The sequence below is a fragment of the Ambystoma mexicanum genome, chromosome 1q (genome assembly GCF_040938575.1).
Source record: "Ambystoma mexicanum isolate Mex_15411 chromosome 1q, UKY_AmexF1_1, whole genome shotgun sequence".
Classification (NCBI taxonomy): domain Eukaryota; kingdom Metazoa; phylum Chordata; class Amphibia; order Caudata; family Ambystomatidae; genus Ambystoma; species Ambystoma mexicanum.
Genome location: NC_090922.1, coordinates 512929336 through 512948895, shown reverse-complemented (window position 1 = coordinate 512948895; position 19560 = coordinate 512929336). Strand labels below are relative to the sequence as shown.

The following is a 19560-nucleotide window of genomic DNA, read 5'->3' as shown; positions in this document are numbered from 1 at the left end:
GATAGAGGATCGCAATTCACCTCGAGATTTTGGCATGCCTTTTGCCAGATGCTGGGAATCAATTGTGCGCTCTCCACTAGTTATCACCCTCAAACTGATGGTCAGACAGAGAGAGTGAATCAGACATTAGAGCAATACTTAAGGGAGTATTTGGGAGATGGCAGAGATTCCTGGGTACAGGCCTTATGGTTGGCGGAGTTCACCTACAATAATACAAACCACATGTCCCTGGGAATGGCACCCAATGAATGTTTATATGGTCAAGTGCAGAATATGATACCAGAACATTTGCCAGAAGTGGGACACATGCCCGTGTTACAAGAGCGCAAGCAGTTGCTTCTGGAGGTCAGGCAATAGGCACGGGCAAATTTGGAAAAAGCAAAAAGAAAATATAAAATTCAGGCTGACAAACGTCGACAAGCAGGTCCCAAATTTGAAGTGGGAGAGAAGGTGTGGTTATCCACACAGAATTTAGCCTTGATAGGTTTACGGAAATTCCTACCTCGTTTCATTGGGCTTTACGAGATAATTAAATGTGTGTCTACAACTGCTATGAAATTGCGTTTGCCTAAAACTTTACCTATCCATCCGGTGTTCCATGCGTCTTTACTTAAACCCGCAGCTCCGGGAATGACTACTAAGAGGCCTCCGCGATCATGAAGGATGGGCAGACGGAATATGAAGTGAAAAGCATTTTGGACGCCAAGAAGAGGAATAACCGTTTATGGTACTTGGTTCAATGGAGAGGCTACGACCATGAGGATTGTTCTTGGAAACCAGTGGAAGCAATACATGCCCCAAAGTTGGTTAAACTGTTTCACTGGCGACATCCGGGTAAACCAGGTCCTGGGAAGGGCCCTGTGAGAGGAGGTAATGTCAGGAATAAGGGTAGGAGTGGAGGGCCAGGACCTAGGAGGCGGCCGCGATTGAAATAACAAGGGTTGTGCACAAACTAAACTTCCCAGCAGCACCTGGGAGGAGTCTGTAGTCATCCGCCGTGCGCGCATGGGGCCAGCTGACGGTGATTAGGAACTGCCTATTAGGGGGCGCAGGGCAGGTGTGGCTTATTTTGGCTGTGTACGGATGTGCTGCAGGCGGAACGAAGGAGATTCACGGACCGTAGGAGGAGCGGCGGTGGCGGCGGCAGAAAACTCTGGAGAGAGTTGCAGCAGGAGAAGAATGGTGTAAAGCTGCTGCTGCTATGAGCCTCACGAAACGGCGTCCGGGAGGGCTTCCAAGCCCCCCGGACATAAGATAAGTAATTGATGTTGGTGTGAGCGTCCGAGCGGGGAGTTGGTGCTAGCGGAGGGGCCAGGTTCAATGAAGGCATGAGTACGGCCCTTTAACGAACACAAGTGCATGGCAGCTGGTCTGATTAGTCGCTAGTATTGTGTACCACGTTTTGTGATGGGACACTATATACCTGCCCTTTCTTCTCAGGTTTTGGGCAAATAACGTGGTACTAGTGGCATTTGAGTGCTCTGGTGTAGAAAAGACATTGGGGCTGGAGCAATGAAGGAGCAAAACGCTCATGTGCTATGTTTTTGTCCATGTCATGAGCCATGTTTATAAGTGTTGCTTACACCTGCCCTTGGGGCCATGTGTTATGTTTCTTCACAGTGGGATCAATCCCAATTGTATGTTCCATCATGCTTGCTATATATGTGTTGCTATTGAGAAATTAATGTGGTACATGTATCAAGGTGTATTACTAAAAGGTTTCAAGGTTTCAAGAAGTGCAAAAACACATTTCATAGGTAGGGTTTTGTATGTTCCATCATGCTTGCTATAGATGTGGTTGCTATTAGGAAATGAATGTGGTATATGTATCAAGGTGTATTACTACAAGGTTTCAGGGAGTGTAGGGATTGTTCCTGTTACGTTCCCTGTCCTATCCAAACTAGATTTTTCCCTAATCCTCTGTCCGGTGTTCCTAACTTCCCCACCCTGTCCACAACCTCTCCCTAACCCTCTTCCCCCCACTGGCTGAAACGTGGTGTCCTGTTTACTGTATCAGGCACCTGTGCCAACCACGGTGGGAGGGTCGACTTCATTCGGCTTCTGTGGTTCAGGGGAGAGTGTCGATCTCTCTTCCCCTTTTGTTAGTTGATCTTGACAAACAGCCCTGTCAGGTCCATTCCGGTCTTCCTTCCACGTTCTTTACAACTCTCCTGACCAATAATCGTGCACAGCAGCTTTCCGCTCGCTTTTGGGGGCTGATTATGTTAGCTGTGCCGGCGATTTCACTTGATCTCTTCTCCTTTTTGCTGGAGGGAGCGGGAGCTGCAGAGTTAAGCAGCCATCTTGTCCTGCGCCCCCTGGTGGTATCCCCAGAAGATGTTTTTATATCTGTACTTCTTTGTGGCGCTCTATCCCTTTTAGATCAGAATCCTGGAAAATTGGGTTTTGTTCCACAGAAGTTGAGAACCCATCCTTTCATTTCCAAATGTGCAGTTCTCTAGTTCCGGCCAGGGCAGCCTCCTCCAGACATTATTGTACTTTACAAATGCCTGTAATGTATTAACATAACATTCCCATCTCAGCCCATATATTGTCATTATTAGCACAAGAAGCAAAAACAGATGGCCGATGTAGAGCATGAATGTGCCAACCTGCTACTTCTGGGTCTATAATATGAGTTTTGGTTTGAGATTTGCAGCCACTGCGTTTCTTTTTTTTCCAGTGGGTCATTTTTGGGAAATGAAAATGTACCATATTATCAGTTGCCTCACGATTCCCCTCTAACCACAATGCCATCCTCTGTACTTTGTTTTCCTGACCCTTAACGCCCAGCTATGTGACAGAGCTGACAGAACGTATTAAAGTAAAGTCCAAACCTTCGAGCCACGAGGACACTGATGAGACTGCAGACTTTATGAGTTTCTTCCCCACTTTCATCTGGACAGTGCGGGACTTCACCCTAGAGCTGGAGTTGGACGGGCAACCTATCACAGAGGACGAGTACCTGGAGAATGCCCTACTGCTTAAGAAAGGTACGTGTTTGTCTCTGTGTCTGTCTGTGGATTACTTAGCCTCCCCAAATTGGCTACATAGTTCAGGTGAGATTGTTTGATTTCCTTAAAACCAAAGGATTTCAGTATTATTGGCAAGTACAAAAAGTGGGCAAGCACCATTCAGTGCAAAATGTGATATGATTGAAACACTGCTGTATTGCTGCTCAGCCTCTCTTGGTTTGTGCTATAACCAATTATGCAACCCTGTGTCACTCATTCTTATACCCTTTCTGCCTCTTGTCCTTGGTAGAAACTGAATGCTGAGGACTTGCTCTGTCCTTACACCCCCCTCCCTCCTCCAGTGGGGGACCCACAAGATGCTCTGCTTACTTACAACCTGCCAATCACTTCTGCTCTTGACTCTCTCATCCTCTCTAGTTATGCAATTCATTTCTGTTTCCATGCCAGATATCTCACTCACATGTACGCCCTTTAAACCGTCTCTAAGACGGCTGACCTCGGATGGCATTGGTTATATGATCTGATAGCCAAAGAGCCATACCTTTGTCAGCTTCCCCGGTATAGGAAGGACGCTGTCATTGCTGAATGCATTTTCTAAATCTCATGGCTTCAACATGCCCATAACACTCACAAAGGTCTGCTCACCATTCTCAATAAATCTCTTTTTCCTTCAGACTCTTCCCCTCTAGATAACTCGTGAACTCAATGAGCATTTGCCTTTGTTTTTTTTCTGAGAAAGTTAGCACTACCCATTCAGATACTGAAGTCAAATCACACTTTTCTTGTATTCCTAATAACATTTCTCTAAGAAGTGCCATTCCTTTGGCATTTCAATACCACCTCTCTTTCTCACGGCCTTACTTTTAAACTTAAATCTGACTCCTATTCTGCCCCTTACCCAGTTAAAACTCAAACTTTGTACCACCCCTCTGTGTGAGATGGTTTGAGCAATGCTTAATACATCTTTAATATCAGACATTGGTCCATCTTTTTTGTAATATGCCATTGTCACTCCCCTAGTTAAGCCTTCTTTGGATCCTTTTTTTCTGGCAAATTTCCATCCTACCTTTCTTTCCTGCCCCCACTAAGCTTCTTGTTTTTGCTATCGAGAGCTAGTGTCAAGCCTTTAAGTCCTCTCAGCTTCTTCATCCTTTCTTGGAGAGGCTTCCGCCCTGGCCGCAGAACAGAAACCTCCCCATTTTAGCTTGTCAGCTATGGACGATACCTGCATGATGACCATTCTTGGCAGTGTCTTTGCCCGTGCTATGTTGAACCTGTTTGTGGCTTTTGATACCCTGAACCATGCCACCCTTCTTAGCTTCCTTTGCACTTGCCGATATTGGGCTTCAGCTTTTTCATGGACCTCATCCTTCTTACTCCCCATTTGTAATCTGTTATAATTTACCATCTTTGTGCTTGTGTCCACTCACCTGTGGTGTTTCTCAGCATGCGCGTCTTGCTCTATCCTTTTTAATGTTTACGTTCAGCCTTTCGTGGCCTTAGGCTAATTATTCGGATTCGCCTTATACACCTTTGAAAACGCTAGTCTCTGCTGGACTACGAGCTGGATCACACTGCATCTCGCTTTTAATCCTGTATGTCAGCCACTGGCTAAGTGCTAAGTTAATTAGGCAAGGCAGACATGGTAATGGTAGTTTGTGAATGCCATCCTAGTTTGTGGAGTACTGGGTTCTGGTTATTTCGTACCCAGTTTGTGTTAGGAATGTAAGCTTTATTTTTGACGGGCACCTACCTTGGCTAAACAAGGTCTCCTCTTGCAGTTATGTGCACCTTCTGCACCAAATCATTGATTTTTCCTGTACTCTGGGTGCATTTCAGTGGCTTCAGCTATTGTACGGTCTTGCTTATATCCTTCCAACTTTCTGAGCCTGGGCATTCCCATCTCCAGTCTGACATTTCAGATTCTGCTAAAGTCAGTGGCTCGCCTTCCATTTGGTCTGTGCAGTTCTACCCACATTTCTCTCTTCGTGGGTAAACTTCCTTAGTTACCTGTTAAATAAAGGGTCCAGTTTAAGATCGTCTGTATTGTTTTCATATGTCTTTAAAAATGTGTCCCTAGCTCATTCCATTCTAAAATGTCCTTGCACTGTTTGTTGGGGTGACTTTGCTCTTCCAGTCTTGCCCTTCTTACTGTACGAGTATTCATTCAAGTCTGTGGGGGGAGGGATGCTGCCTTTTCAGTACAGGCCTGTGCTCTCTGAAACCCTCTGACAATGGACATTTGTTCTGTCACTTCTTGACCTGTTTTCCATTGGAAGCTTAAACTTGGCTTTTCTCTGATGCCTTCCAGCTAACTCAGGCTTTCATCCTTTTTGATGTTGATTAATTGGACACCATTACATTGGCTAAATGTAATATTGCATATGTAGCAAAAGTATTTATCATGCTAAGTATTTTATAGAGCACCTGTGCACCCAAAGGATCTGCTGAGGTAGTGTCTAATCTAAAAAGAGAGGAGAAGGAAGATCATGCAAAAGAGATCAGAACATGATGATGACAAAAGATGGAGTGTTGTTCAAGGGAACAAAGATGAAGTGTGAGAGAGGTCCATTCATGGGCATCCAAGAATGAGAAAGACCGGCCTGCAAAAGGGGAGAGATGAAAGCTGGAAAACCAGAAAATGAGGATATGAGAGAACGAGAAAGAATATTTGAAAAACTGACTACTCAAAAATCATGGGGTAAGGTTGTGATAACATTGTTGGGCAAAGCAGAAAGCCTTCACAAGAAGTGTATAATTGAAAGGCAGCCAGTTAAGGACAAGATGAGCGGCATGAGAATATGTGAGAGTTGGTGAACAGTCGGGCAGAGATATTTTTAATAATTGCTAGATGTGAGAAGGAAGCTCGTATTAAAGAGTATTGCCATAGTCTAAACAAGATTGAAAACTGACATTAGAGATATGAACAGCGAGAGTGATAAAATCGACGATCTGATTAAGAAAGCACAGCTGGTAATAGCAGGGGGATACAATTCGATATGAGGAACAAGTGGGAGAGAAGCCTAGTTTTAATCAAGTGTATAGCATGCACTATATAAAAAATATATAATTATTATTATCATTTTTCAAAGTTGAAACATACCATAGTCGGTTTGTAGCGTGTTAATGGGTGAAATGTAAAACAAATCTTATATAATTTAGTACAAACCTATGCTGACAGGGAAAAAGCACATAATATGCCAAAATGCAAGTTTGTGGTGGTTTTGAAATAACACATAGTTTATGAGTTAAAAAACAGCTGGGGAGTCACCTACACAAACACTGTCTCCGCTCTGTGCACTTGGGTGTCCTGGTCAAAAGCTGCTGCACAGTTATTCTATCTGGTGACCCTTCTAGGCTTCAGGGATGCTGGGGAATGGGACTCCCGCATTTCTTTGATAGCCCTATAAATGGAGGACATTGCGTTGTCAACATCCCCAACAAGAATCATCAAATTGATGTGTTCTCACTCCATTAATAGCAGGATCCAATGAGAGTGGCTTGCTAAAGAAGTGTTCACCCTCTTTTACTGTTATTTCCAGCGGTCTCGGTTCCCAGTGAAGTCACCTCGGGCTAAGTAAAGCATGCAGAGAATCAAAGATGGTGCCATTTATTTTTCCTGAGTTAGTTCTTCTAGGCTCCCATAGCTCTACCCATGTCCAGCCTCCTAGGGAACTCATTTCCTTTACCTGTAGTTACTCTCCCCAGGCTTGTTAAATCTTTTTAGAGTAGGCTCCACCAGTCTGTTTATTTTCTCAAGCTAGCATTTAGAAACCACCCTGTTGGGGTGTGCAAGTCTCACTTGAGACACGATAAAGGGCTTCCTAGGTGGGCCTGAAATCGGATGTTAGCTGATAAGAGTGGGTCAATTTTTCGCTGCAGCTACTGGTGTTCTCTGATCGGCCCAGGAGAGAAAGGCAAGGTTTTGTAACTTATAATCAGAACTGGTTATAACTCAATTTTTCTGCACATCACAATAGTCTCCTTTGGCAGAATATTGGTTTATCTTTAGTTCTGCATAGCATCCATTTTGTAGGATGCTAGAACAGTGGCACCAGCCATGACATTAACATGAGACGATAAGAAATTAAGAGCTGGGGTTGCTTGTAAATGTAGGCTTTAACAGACTTTATTATTTAATAATATACTTTTTTCAACTGTATCATTTAGTATTCAAAGGGCTAGAGGTGCCAATAGATATCTGTATAAGAAGTGTAGGGGAGGCATGGTATCAAAAGTATGACACTGGCACAATACCCAGCTGCTCCAGTTTAATCTCTCTCTCTGCCTATTACATAGTTAAACCTCCAGACGAATAAACTTCCAAGCCCTCGGTATGTATACACACCACTAGCGTGGACACAGGCCGCAGGCACGGCCATGCAACCATGCACCGTAGAATACTGCTGTGGCCAAGCCAAGCACATCCAGTCTAGCAACACAAAGAGCCGTCCAGACTGAAACACGTAACCTACCCCAACACCTCTGCCACTAAAATACAGCGACTACCATCCGAAAGGAATTCCGTATAGCTGGCCACACATCGACTCTCTATACAATAGCAATCTATTGCAATTCCACCAACAGCGCCCACCCACGTGCCTGGGGTATCTATGGGCTGCTTAGTCAAGCCTAGCCAGCCACCTAATTCCTAGACCGGCAAAATGCACACACGCATCTCCTAAACTTAACCTCTTAGAATTTTTCACCACATTGACTACGGTCACCAAGGGCATTCCTACCAGTAAAGCACATTGAGGCCACACAAGTGGAGAAAGAGCGCTATATAAATAACCAAATACAATACCTATGTTTTAGATCATAACTCAACCCAAAAACTCTCCTCTCATATCACTATGCTTACTCTCTACTCTATTCCATTACACAATTATAATGCAGCTACACCCCTCGTTCAATTTCGGCCTAGCTGCTCACATAGGAACATTACCCCATGAACACCTCATCATTCTAATTAAAACACAGCTATATCCCATGACAAACCAGTCTAGCTGCACACTTAAGTGTCAACTGATATCAATACCACCACACCTAATGCTAGGATGCAGCTACCATCAGGCAATTACATCACCTGCACAAATAACTAGTGCTCCCAAGCACCCTACGACACCCTACTCTCTGAACTGACCTGGACTACGGTCCCCGAGGGCGTTCAACCTACCAGCGCTTTTAGGTCATACCAATGATATATAGAGAGCTATATAAATGCCAAATAACATAACATAACAATGGGTAAACTTTTTAAAACCTTTATTGAAATTGTTGAGGTTGGAGAAACGCATAGTCTTCCCTATATCTAAGATGGGAGTAGTCTTGACCATCAAATAATAAATAACGCGCTGCTAGTGGAGTCTGTCAAATCAAAATGGCCTATGTTAACAAAACCTAATGTCTGCCCTATCTCTTGTCCAAAAAGTGTAAAAAGGAGAAATGTATGCAAAAGAAAAGATCAGTGTTCAAATAAATAAATGTGCTTGAACCAGCTCTCCTCCTCACATTAGACCTCACAGAGTAAGCCTGTTCCTGTAGGCAGGATGACACACTCTGACTCGGCTTCCACCACAATAGTTCCAACAAGTGGATCGAGGCCTGCCTGGCCTTCCACGTTTGTCTCTTTTTCTTTAGCTTCAAAAATAATGTCTCATGAGAACAGTCCCCTTCTCCTGGGCTCAGACCTTGTACCACACAGTTCATGTAGGCCCCCCTCTGTCAGGCTCAGACCTCTCAAAAAATAAAGTACAACACAAACTTGTAAGGGGGTTCCCTTGCCCAAGCTTATTTCACTTCGGGTCCCCCTCTGTCGTGCCCGGACCCCTTTAGGATGTAATTCAACACAAACATGCAAGGGAGCTTTCTTCCCCAAGCTTATCTCACTTCCGGTCTCCCTCTGTTGGGCTTGGACCCATTTCGTATGTCAATGACTTTCGAAGTGCGTGGTTTACTTTTCGGACCACTGCCGGACCACTTTGGCTCAAAAATGTATAGTTCAACTTTTAGTTCCCCCTTTCTCAGAGTTACACTGTTCCATATCATTTTGCTGTATATTCTCTTTCTCACTTTGAACAATTCACCTTTCACTGAGACTTTCGAATGGGCTTCTTCCTTTCGCCGGACCACTCCGCTACTTAGGATCGTTGAACTCACAGCTGTCTTTTACTTCAAAGTTCATTCACAGGTCTGCCCTTCCTCGCATCTCATTCACATGCGTGCAGCCTTCAACTGTGATAACATGGTGCTATTTCAAACTTTAACTCACACCGGTCTTTCAGGTCGCTTTCCAAATCACTGGTTGTGTGCGATTCTTCTTTTCCATACAACTTCCAATTCACGAGTTAAGCTTAGTAACACAGGCTTGGCCTCGCATCCCCAACTCTGCTGTTCACCCGGGAGGGTCCCTGGCGTCCTTCAAACACATCGCAGTTTTCACTTGTGGGATCTGGCCTCCTCCAAGCTTCTCTCGCGGCCTGTTGGAGGGAACATCCTCCAGTAGGGAACTCTGGGGGTTCCCGACCCGCTGCTCTCACCACTTGGTCCGTCACTCTGCTTCAATAGGTTTGCCTTCGTCCCGGAAGCCCTGCTCGTTCTCGTGTTCCACCTTGCTCAGTGTGTGTCTTTGGTGTCTGCCTTTTATTTGTGTGAGGAGAGCTAACTGGTAACATGTGTATGCAATTAGAATTAAGTGCCTGACTTTGCGTGACCGAATAGCGGGCCATGGCCGGTAAGATGTGTGAAAGTCAATGTTGTTACTCTCAGTCACCCTCTTCCTTGTTCCAGTATTTGTGTAAAAAGGGTGGTAGAAGTTAGGACATTCGGAGCATCCTAAAACAGAGGATGGGTTGGATAAACAAAATAGGCGGAGATACCGCGTCTCACCATCAGCATGGATCCAAAGGCGATGGCCGTACCCTGACCTCCTGAGAGAGAGAGATCCCCGGGAACTAGCGGGTGAGACACCCTCTGGTTTCTCACAGAAGACACAATATTCATCAGGCCATTAGCGCCTTTAAGGAAGCTGTCACAAAAACGTTCTTCAAGTAATTTTATGTACTGTCTCCGGGATTATCCTTGAACTAAGAAGCATACCAGGACCGTGCGCTAAGTTTCAACACTTATTTGGGGTTTGTTACAAGAAGGGCTAGCTGAAATGCAAACTCGATCTTCCCAAACAAAATGGTCAGGATGGGCCATATGTTTGATGTAGCTGGGTCTCTTTTCCCTGAGGCACCCCCCAACAATTTTCTCTCTGAGATTCTCTGGTTCTCAGGTCTCCTTGTAATTTTGATTCTCAGTCCAGGTTCTTACAGTTCCAAAAGGTTTTCATCACCACTTTCAATGGTATTGAAGGCTTTAGGGTGACCCAAACCCTCCTTCGGTCCCTCTTCTATGGTTAATCTATATTAGGGCTTTCCATGTTCCCCTACCTCAAGACTCACTTGGGTGAGAACACCTGCAAGCAGATGGGTCAGTGGGAATAGCCATCTGGGAGACCTGCATGGGGGTCTGGAGTTGAGCCTTGTTTGGGCTTCCTCTTGGGTCTTTTAACCCTCACCTCTCTGATCCCCCAGATAACCTCCCTGGCACAGTCTTGTTCCTCCTCCTACTGGTTCGTCTTTCCTAGGGCGGGCTGAGCCCACCAGGACCTTCCTTATCTAAGGGACTATTCTCTGCATTTTCCTCAGTCCCTCCTTGGCTACATGCGGTTTCCACCTCTTCTTCCTCTGTACCTTCATCAACTGGGGATGGTATCCCATCCTTCCCCTCTTATGGTCACCCCCTTGTCTGTCTCAACTTCACCATATGTTGTTACCACCTCCAAATCTCCTTGTCTTGGAGTTATCTCGTCTGGGCCACTACCTTGTCACCTTCTCTTTGCCACCTTTGCCTGTTGATGTTTCTGCTACCGCCTCCTGCATACTACTTGCGCCACATGATGTTACTTCCTGTGTCATTTTCCAGCCCTGAGGTTATCACCTCCTCCTCTTCTTTGTTCTTACCACCTCCTCTGTGCCGTTGGTTTTACCAGCTGTACTCCATTCTACCACCTCCTCCTGACTACCATCTTCACTTCCTGATGTTACTGCCTCCTTTTTCAGTTGCATAGCTGTTACTACCCCACCTGCTCTCCTCTGCTGCCAGTTCTCCAACCTCCTTTGCCTCGCCACCACCTCCTCTCTTCAAGATTCCCCAATCTCCAGCCACTACCGATCTTGAGTCTCCTCCAACTCACACACCCTAACTGGTGTCTCTGGGTTTTATTCTCTTTCCTCCTCGTCCTGGTTGGGACTTGTAGTAAGCGACTGTACCTGCGGTCTGTAATTAGGACAGATCTGGAATTGGTTGCTATTTATACGTAGCTCGTGGCCCTAGTAGGAACTATGTACTTGTCCCCTAAGGGAACACCTAGACATAAAGACACAGACAACAGGGTTATACAAGTATGTGTATTAAATGTTAGTGAGTTTCTTTTTTATGTGTGTGCTGCATTTGTGTGTGTGTGTGTGTGTGTGTGTGTGTGTTTGGATTAAACCAACCAGCCCAACATGGGGTTGGATGGAATGTTTACAGGAAAGAAAAGAAAAGAACAATACAACAGAACTCCCATGCCCAAGAATGGGATGGTCATTGGAGAAACGAATCTGGAGAGGATTTTGAAAGGAAAAGCCATTAAAGAAGACAGTTAGAAAAAGGTTAAAAAGAAAGAGAAAGGAAAGCGACTGCAGAGAAGAAGAAAAAGACTTACCTGGGGGCCACTGCCTTGAGCGGCCTCCACAGGGCTTAATTACATAAATGGCATCGGGCGGCATGTGTGGGAGCCCTCAGAGAGTGATCCAGATGATGCTAGGGGCCGCCGTGGGTGCAGGCCAGCCTGAGGGCAAACCGGACAAGCCCAGCAGTTTCGAAGGGCCCAGGCAGCATGCAGGGTGCTACCCGGCCCTTAAATAACAGCACAGGACTATGTGGGGGTGGCTCAGACCATGCTGCTCAGCCGTGCCCCTGATGGTCTGCCTCGCAGCCAGCGAGACGGGCCCATTATAAAAGTCTTCCCAGACTGCGTATGCCAAGCACAGCCGGGAGGTGAAGGGCGGCAAAGTCCCCTCCACCGAGTAGGGTGGAGCGATGAATAGAAGTCCTGGGCTGGCCGGTGAGGAGGAGGAGGGGAGGAAGTCATGAGCTGCTCCATTGGGCAGCCCGGTGAAGGAAGGCCCTGGCTGCTCAGCGGAGTAGCTCGGGTGAATATCAGAGGCTTGCGGAGTGAGGTGGTAACTAGTAGTAGTAGTAGTCATTTGTATATGTCCATTATCCCATTAATATGGCCTCAACATGCCTATGGTGGGAACGCCGTCGGGTGACCGAAGTCCAAGGAGTGGGAAGTAGTGTGAAGGCTAGAATGCATGTGTGCCAAGGGGACACAGCTTGATGTTGATATGACTGAGGGTGCGTCAGTGAGAATGGCGGCGGCATCCCCACGGCACAGGGGATGCTGCCTGAAGCAAAGATGGCAGCGCGGGCCGCATGATGACAGGGGCGGCCCCCACACCAACTAGGCAACCCCAAAGATGATAAACAATGCAACAGGTGCAGCCAACAGGTCCCACCCAGAAGAGTGCCGCAGTGAGCTCAGGTTGGCCCATGTGTTGGACGGGGCTACCCAGAAGAATGAACGGTGGGGCAAGGCCCCACTCACACCATGAGACAAATCCCCAGCTAGCCTGCAAATAGAAGCACCTTCCAGCCCTGCAACAGCCAGCTCTTCCCCCCAGCTTTGCAGCCAGCCATCAGTATGCTAACGCCACCAAGGACAGACCCAAGAAGGTACTGGTGAAGGCGGTGACTGACTGCAGCAGTCACCCCATTATGACTCATCACAAGTTGGGCTGATGTTTTATCCACTGGGATACCGCTCAACGCAAGTTACTGTAAATCTCCAATCCCATTGGGTCCATTGGGGCATTCTGGGCGCTGTTACAGTGGTGCTATTAGTGCCGAAAATGTGCTCAAAGCTGGAGGTAAATCTCCCACTTTCTGCCCAAACTCGGGATTGGGCAGAGCAGTAATGCAGCAGTAGTATCCTTACTGCTGCATTTATACCGCTCTGCCCAACCCGTGATGAGGCCCATAGTGTTTTATGTGTTTTGTGTTGTATGTAAATATATTTCTGATACTTGTGAATCTGCTTAGAATCACATGGTGTGCATATAGTCTGACATCAAGTGGTAATCGCAAAGTATTGCATCTTTTTTTCGAAGATTGAAACGGGATGTCAACCTCGGTGTGCTGTAACACTATCCCTATCGTGACGTGTAGTGTACCCGTGATCCCTCACATGTTGAGGTTCCCCAGATTGTTTTTTTCCGCCATTCTGGTTGGTCGCTTTCATGCAGAGCTCATATTAACAAGATGTATTGCTGTTCCACACGTCTTCAACACATCCTTAGACGGATTATTCGACGACTGTTCCCGTTTGCGTCCTTCGATTGACTTTCGACAGCTTCCGACGGTCTTTGCCTTCAGGCTTTGGCCTTTACAGTAGGGAAAGTGGGGACCCTTATTCTTGACATTTATCTTTAGAGAATGCCTTTTCTTTCCTCCCTCTTCCTTCACTTGTCTGGCTGCTCTTTTTCCAATTTATGATGGAGAGAACTCCATTTAAATGTTGCCCTTCTTGTAACAGGAGGATTCTGTGGAAGGACACTCATAGGGAGTGTAATAACTGTTTACCTCGGGACCAGAACCAACGGCGTTGCAAAGCCTGTCAACTCTTTAGGTCCAAGACACTTAAAAAAGGGCGCACAAAGCTTTGGGTGGCCTACGCCATGGAGACCGAGTCACATTCTCCCGCTGGCGTCGTCACCTCGGACCACGATTCCTCTAGCAGCCACAGCTCCGGTTCGAAGGCCAAAGACATTGTTGTGGAGTCAGCTGACTCCCACGTGCTCGTCCACAGCTCCACTAGGCATGTTGAATACACTGCTATGGGGAAACCACCCCCTGGTGACAAGGGCACACATTCTCACACCAAAGCCAAACACACAAACCCTCTGGCTTCTACGACGGTATTGTCCAAAAAGCCTCCGGTGCCCACAGACCTGTTGAAGTTTCGGTGGGACCTGGTGAACCTGAGGGTTCAGGGCCCTCTGTGCCTCTGCCGTCGTGGTTGGCACATGGTACCAAGTCTTCCGCTTCCCAGGGTGTCTCCCCTAAAGTTTCGATGCATGTTTCTGATGTTTCGAAAGACGTGTCAAACGCTCTTCTTTAGGCAAATCTGACACTAAATTGAGATAAGAACATTCTTAGGCCCTTTCACATGGTTCTTGTCTCCAGAAACCCCCTTCTCTGACCTCAGGTTATACACAGGCTTCCTCTCCTTTGACCCAGTTCCTACAGGGGCTCAAAGTCCCTGCTCAGGCTGAATGAGCTTTTCCACTTCCAGATACCCCTGCCACTACTTCCTGGACTAGGGAAAGATTTCAACAGTGCATGGACAAGTTATATGGATTTATTGGATTTTCAGATTAATTTGATGACATTCTCAAGAGGTCACATTCCTTTGAGGAGGGTCCTAGGCCTTGCAAGTCTCGTAGGCTTCAGTCCCCTGTGGCTCACCCTGCTTGCCCTGACCTGAAAATGCCTGATCCCTCTGAAGAAATCTTTCAGGATGATCAGTATGATCAAGGTGACGATGTCTTCTATGTTCCCGATCGTGGTGATGGCTCCCAGGACACTATTTCCCGCGACTCAGATGCTTGGCTTACTACAAAGGACCAGGGGAATTGGGCCACTACCCCTGCTCATGAGGCTGAGCCGGATCATATCTTGTTGGACGCCCCTCAGGCCTCACAACCCAGAGAGGCTTCCTCTATTGATAACCAGCTGCTTTTCAGCAACATTCTTCGGAAAGCAGCAGACCATTTCAAAATTGTCACTCAAGAGGCAGTGCCTGACTCCGACTTTGTGGAAGATATCCTCAAAGAAAAAGTTCCTGTCAGTCAGGATATCCCACTTCTTTACTCCATTAAGAAACGTATTGCCCCTCTTTACTTACGCCCTCCCTTACTCTGGCGATGAATCCGCATGTTGAAAAGATGTTTGGACCTGCACGCTCTGATCCACATTATACTCAGGGATACTCCATCCCGGACTCCCTGGTGGTCACCACGACTAGAAAACGAGCATGTGTTCCCCTGTCTTCATCCGATTCTCCCCCTGATAAAGACTGTAAGAAGTTGTACGCCCTGGGCAAGTCAATTACTTCTTCTGCAGTCTACAGTACCTATATTGCAAACAATACCACTCTGCTTGCTAGTTACAGTGACGTCCAATGGGGCCTGGTACAGGAGAGTCTCCTGATTTTTCCTTAACCAACTAAATCGTGACTACTTGCAATTGTGCAAAAGGGACGTCACACACAAAACATCTTAAAAACACATTTGGCGCTGCACAGATGGCCGGCAGGGTGTTGACAGAGGGAACTCTTCTGAAATGCCATGTGTGGCTTAAGAACTCTGGGTTCAGACCTGAGACGCAAACCTCGCTCATCAAACCCATTGAGGAGTCAGCTCTCTTTGGCAAAGCAGTGGACGACGCACTAGTGGCAAAGCAGTGGACAACGCACTAAAGACAGCAAAGAAAGAGCATGAGACATTGAAATCTCTCAACCAAATCTCTAGCAGGCTGTATGTGCAACTCAGGGTATAAAATACCTGCCGCTCCTTTCGTGGGCAATCCTTCTACCGCACCGCTCAGGGTTCATATGGTACAAGCGAATCACCCTGGTATTCTGGCCAAGGAATGTCCAGCGCTTACCAAACCCCTCAACAGCAGGGATTTAAGAGTGGCAAAGGAAGGGGTAAAAATGCAGTAGCCAGAGCCTCCCCTGCCAGCAAATGACTCTATGATTCGGGTTTCCTCCCATGCCTCTCCAGTAGGAGGTCGGATAACATGATTCACCCATGCATGGGAGGGGATCACTTCATACCAGTGGGTGCTCAAGACTGTAGGCGGCGATTATTGCATTGAGCTTCTTCAAACACCTCGATACAACCCACCAAAGAACAGATGGCTGTCTCCAGACCATCTCCTTATCCTTCAAGAAGAAGTGGAGGCCCAGCTGCAAAAGGGAGCGATCAAACTCGTCCCGATCATCGGGTAAAGAAGGGTGTTTAGTCAATATACTTCCTTGTCCCCAAAAAGGATCTAACCATGCGCCCTGCATTAGACCTGCAACCTGCAAACAAGTATGTCAAGCCTCAAAGGTTCAGGATGACAACTCTGCAGGAAGTAATTCCACTGCTGAAGCACAGAGATTACATGGCCGCCTTGGATATGAAAGATGCATACTTTCATATTTCAATGTTGCCAGGACACAGAAAGTGCCTAAGGGTGAACATAGAGAACACTCACTATCAATTCAAAGTACTCCTCTTCGGCTTTGCTTCAGCCCCTGAAGGATTTTACCAAGTTACTGGCAGTGGCGGCATCTCACCTGCGCAGACAGGCCATTCATTGTACCCTTATCTAGACGACTGGCTCATAACTAGAGATATGCATCAAGCCTGTCTGGAGAACACCCAAAAGATTATAGACCTTGTCTGGAGAACACCCAAAAGATTATAGACCTTCTGATTCAACTGGGGTTCTCCATCAACAAGAAAAAATCTAATCTTGTCCCCAGCCAAGTGAAACAATTTCTGGGGGCACTTATTCGGACAGAAGACGCGCTTGTGTTCCCCTCCGAAGAGTGGGTCCAAAACATGTTGTTCCAGATCCCTCAGTATGTAGCCAGTCGTCTGATAACCGTATGGAAAGTCATGCGCCTATTAGGAATGATGGCATTCTGCATTTTCCTGGTTCCACATGCCCGATTGCACATGCATCCTATGCAGGAGTGGCTCTCGAGCCAATGGTGTCAGGCAAGCGGTCAGTGGGATGATCTAGTGGTTGTCTCGAAAGCCGTCATTTTGTCCCTGCAGTGGTGGTCGAAGGTCAACCTTCTGAAGGGCAAATCCTTCACCACCCCCGCAGTGGAGGCCACCACGGACGCATCCCTGTCACGGTGGGAAGCTTGCCTTCTACACAAGACAGCACACAGCACGTGGTCACAATCAGTAGCAAACAAACATATAAACCTGTTAGAGCTACTTGCTGTATTCAAAGCCCTGAAAACCTTTCAGCCTCAACTGCAAAGGAAAACCGTTCTAGTGCTTACAGACAGTCATGTATTACTTGAACAAACAGGGAGGCACTCCCTCTCCAGGGCTGTCCAAACTGTCTCAGAGCATTTGGAAATGGGCACTCAAACACAATATCTTCCTCTTGTCACAACATGTTCCAGGGGAACACAATTTCTGGCAGACGTGCTCAACAGAGACGTGCAGCTACCCATAAAACATGAGTGGCGCTTGCACTAACACATTTTGCAGAATGGGAACATCCAGACATCAACCTATTTGCAACACCGGAGGACACACAATGGCCAGACTATGCCTCCTGGTATCCCCAAAGGATGTCCAGGGGAAGCGGTCTCTGGATCACCTGGTCAGGGAGATTAGTCTACGCTTTTCCCCCAGTTCCTCTCCTCAACAGGATAATTCACAAGTTGCACCAGGAACAAGTTACACTAATCCTGATAGCACCAATGTGGGCTTTCCTGGTTCTCAGAGCTCATGAGAATGTCCCTTTCCCTTCCGGTGAAGCTGCCTTGCTCCTGCAACATGCTGTCCCAAGACAAGGGGCCAACTCTACACCCATACCCTCAAACTCTCCACTTAGCAGCATGGCTACTGAAGTCATAGGTCTCGGGCATCTCCAGCTACCTCAAAGGTCTATGGACATCCTTAGGGAGGCACAATAACCTAATACCAGGCACTGTTATTCCAGTAAGTGGAAGTGCTTTGTCATTTGGTGCAGTACTTGTAACATCATCCCAATTGACGGTTCCCCCACACACATAGTCCTTTATCTAACTCACCTCTTAGACTCAGGACTATTTTCTAACTCACTGAAGGTCCACCTTGTTGCCATTTCTGTTTACACTTCCTCTCAAAGCAAGGTTTCCTGGTGGAAAGTGATGGTAATCGGGGCTTTCATGAAGGGGTAAAAAGACTTCATAAACAACAGAGGGGTAGAGTTGCTTAGCAGTAATTCTGTGAGGGTTGTGCCCTAGCATTATTTTGTAGCACATAGACTTCACCCTTCTAATTTCTAATCAATGTCCCAAGATGGGACTTGAATGTTGTTCTTACTAAGCTTATGGGCCGTCCTTTTAAGTCAATGCACAAAGCTAGTCTTAAGGCTCTCACCCATAAGACTGCTTTTCTGGTGGCTATTACTTCTATTAGGAGAGTTAGTGGGAATGGCTCTCTCAGTTCAAGACCCATGTCTTACTATTCATAAGGACAAAGTGGTTTTGCGCACACACCCACGCATTATGCATCAATTAATTTCCAAGTTCCATGTAAACCAGTCCATTGAACTTCCAACTTTCTTTCAACATCCCACTAACTCGGCTGAAATAAGCCTCCATACACTGGATGTTAGGAGAGCAGCAGTGTGTTACCTTGAAGACAAAACCACTTTGAACGATGGATCAATTCTTTGTCTCTGTTGCCGCTGGCAGGGAACGGGACCCTGTCTCTAAGTCTGCAATTTCTAGATGGATTATTAAATGCATCCAAATGTGTTACTCTTTGGCTAAGAGAGATTTACCCCAGAGCACATTCTACTCGAGGCACAGGTGCTACTATAGCTTTCATGTCATCAATGATATTTCTGATGTCATCTTTGATGTCCAGGGTGTTAATCTTAGCAGTGCACGGTGGTGGCGCGAGTTATGGTTGCTTAGCTTACCATAACTATCGAATTTCAGGGGTTTTTTGATTTTACCTAGAACCATAACGTCCCTTTAACAATGTTTTTCACTGAATTTCATAGGTTTTTAGTAGCGCAACTTAACCATAACGGTCCTTTAAAGGTCCAAATGTTCCTTACACACTTTTGGAATGCATAACCTTATCAAAACTTCATTCTAACAAAACTCCTCTCACTGCATTTCTTACAAAACATTCCCTTTCTCTCAATGTCAAAAAAAAATTGACCAGTATACTTTTTGTGCCATGCGTGGGCTTCCTTAGCTCGCAACCAAAAAATCAAAGCTGGTGACCTTCACTCAGAATCTAAATATATTCTCACTTTGCAACAACATGGCTCAACGCATTCATGAGAACTTGTAGTCGCATAGACGTCCAGTGGCACTATTTTCATCAAACAATGCAGGTGGCTGCCTCAGATGCCACACACTTGGGGGCGCCAGTGTGACTTCAATATTATTTTAATTACATTGTAACACAGACACATTGGTCCTTCGTCTGTACTGTACGCACATTATAGTAAGCAACATCTCCAAATGTACCGTATGACTATCATGATAAAAAACACCATTTTCTTGCTTCTTGCTGCCACATCCCATCCCATCCTCATTAACCTGCTCCTTTCGAAACAGTATTTGATAAGGTTAACAAGTGCAATGTGGAGTGGCGTTGTATGTTTTTGCAGCGATGTCCGTGGACAC

At 46.3% G+C, this 19560-nt stretch overlaps 1 protein-coding gene across 3 annotated transcripts in view; it reads left to right on the top strand.

The window, feature by feature from the left end:
• The window catches only part of LOC138530222 (guanylate-binding protein 1-like), an 865941-nt gene that overhangs the window by 429381 nt on the left and 417000 nt on the right, over positions 1-19560 (top strand). For all 3 annotated transcript variants that reach the window (XM_069640892.1, XM_069640890.1, XM_069640891.1), the window contains exon 5: positions 2794-2993. In XM_069640892.1, the coding sequence (XP_069496993.1) occupies positions 2794-2993 (200 nt within the window). The remainder of the gene's footprint in view (positions 1-2793; positions 2994-19560) is intronic.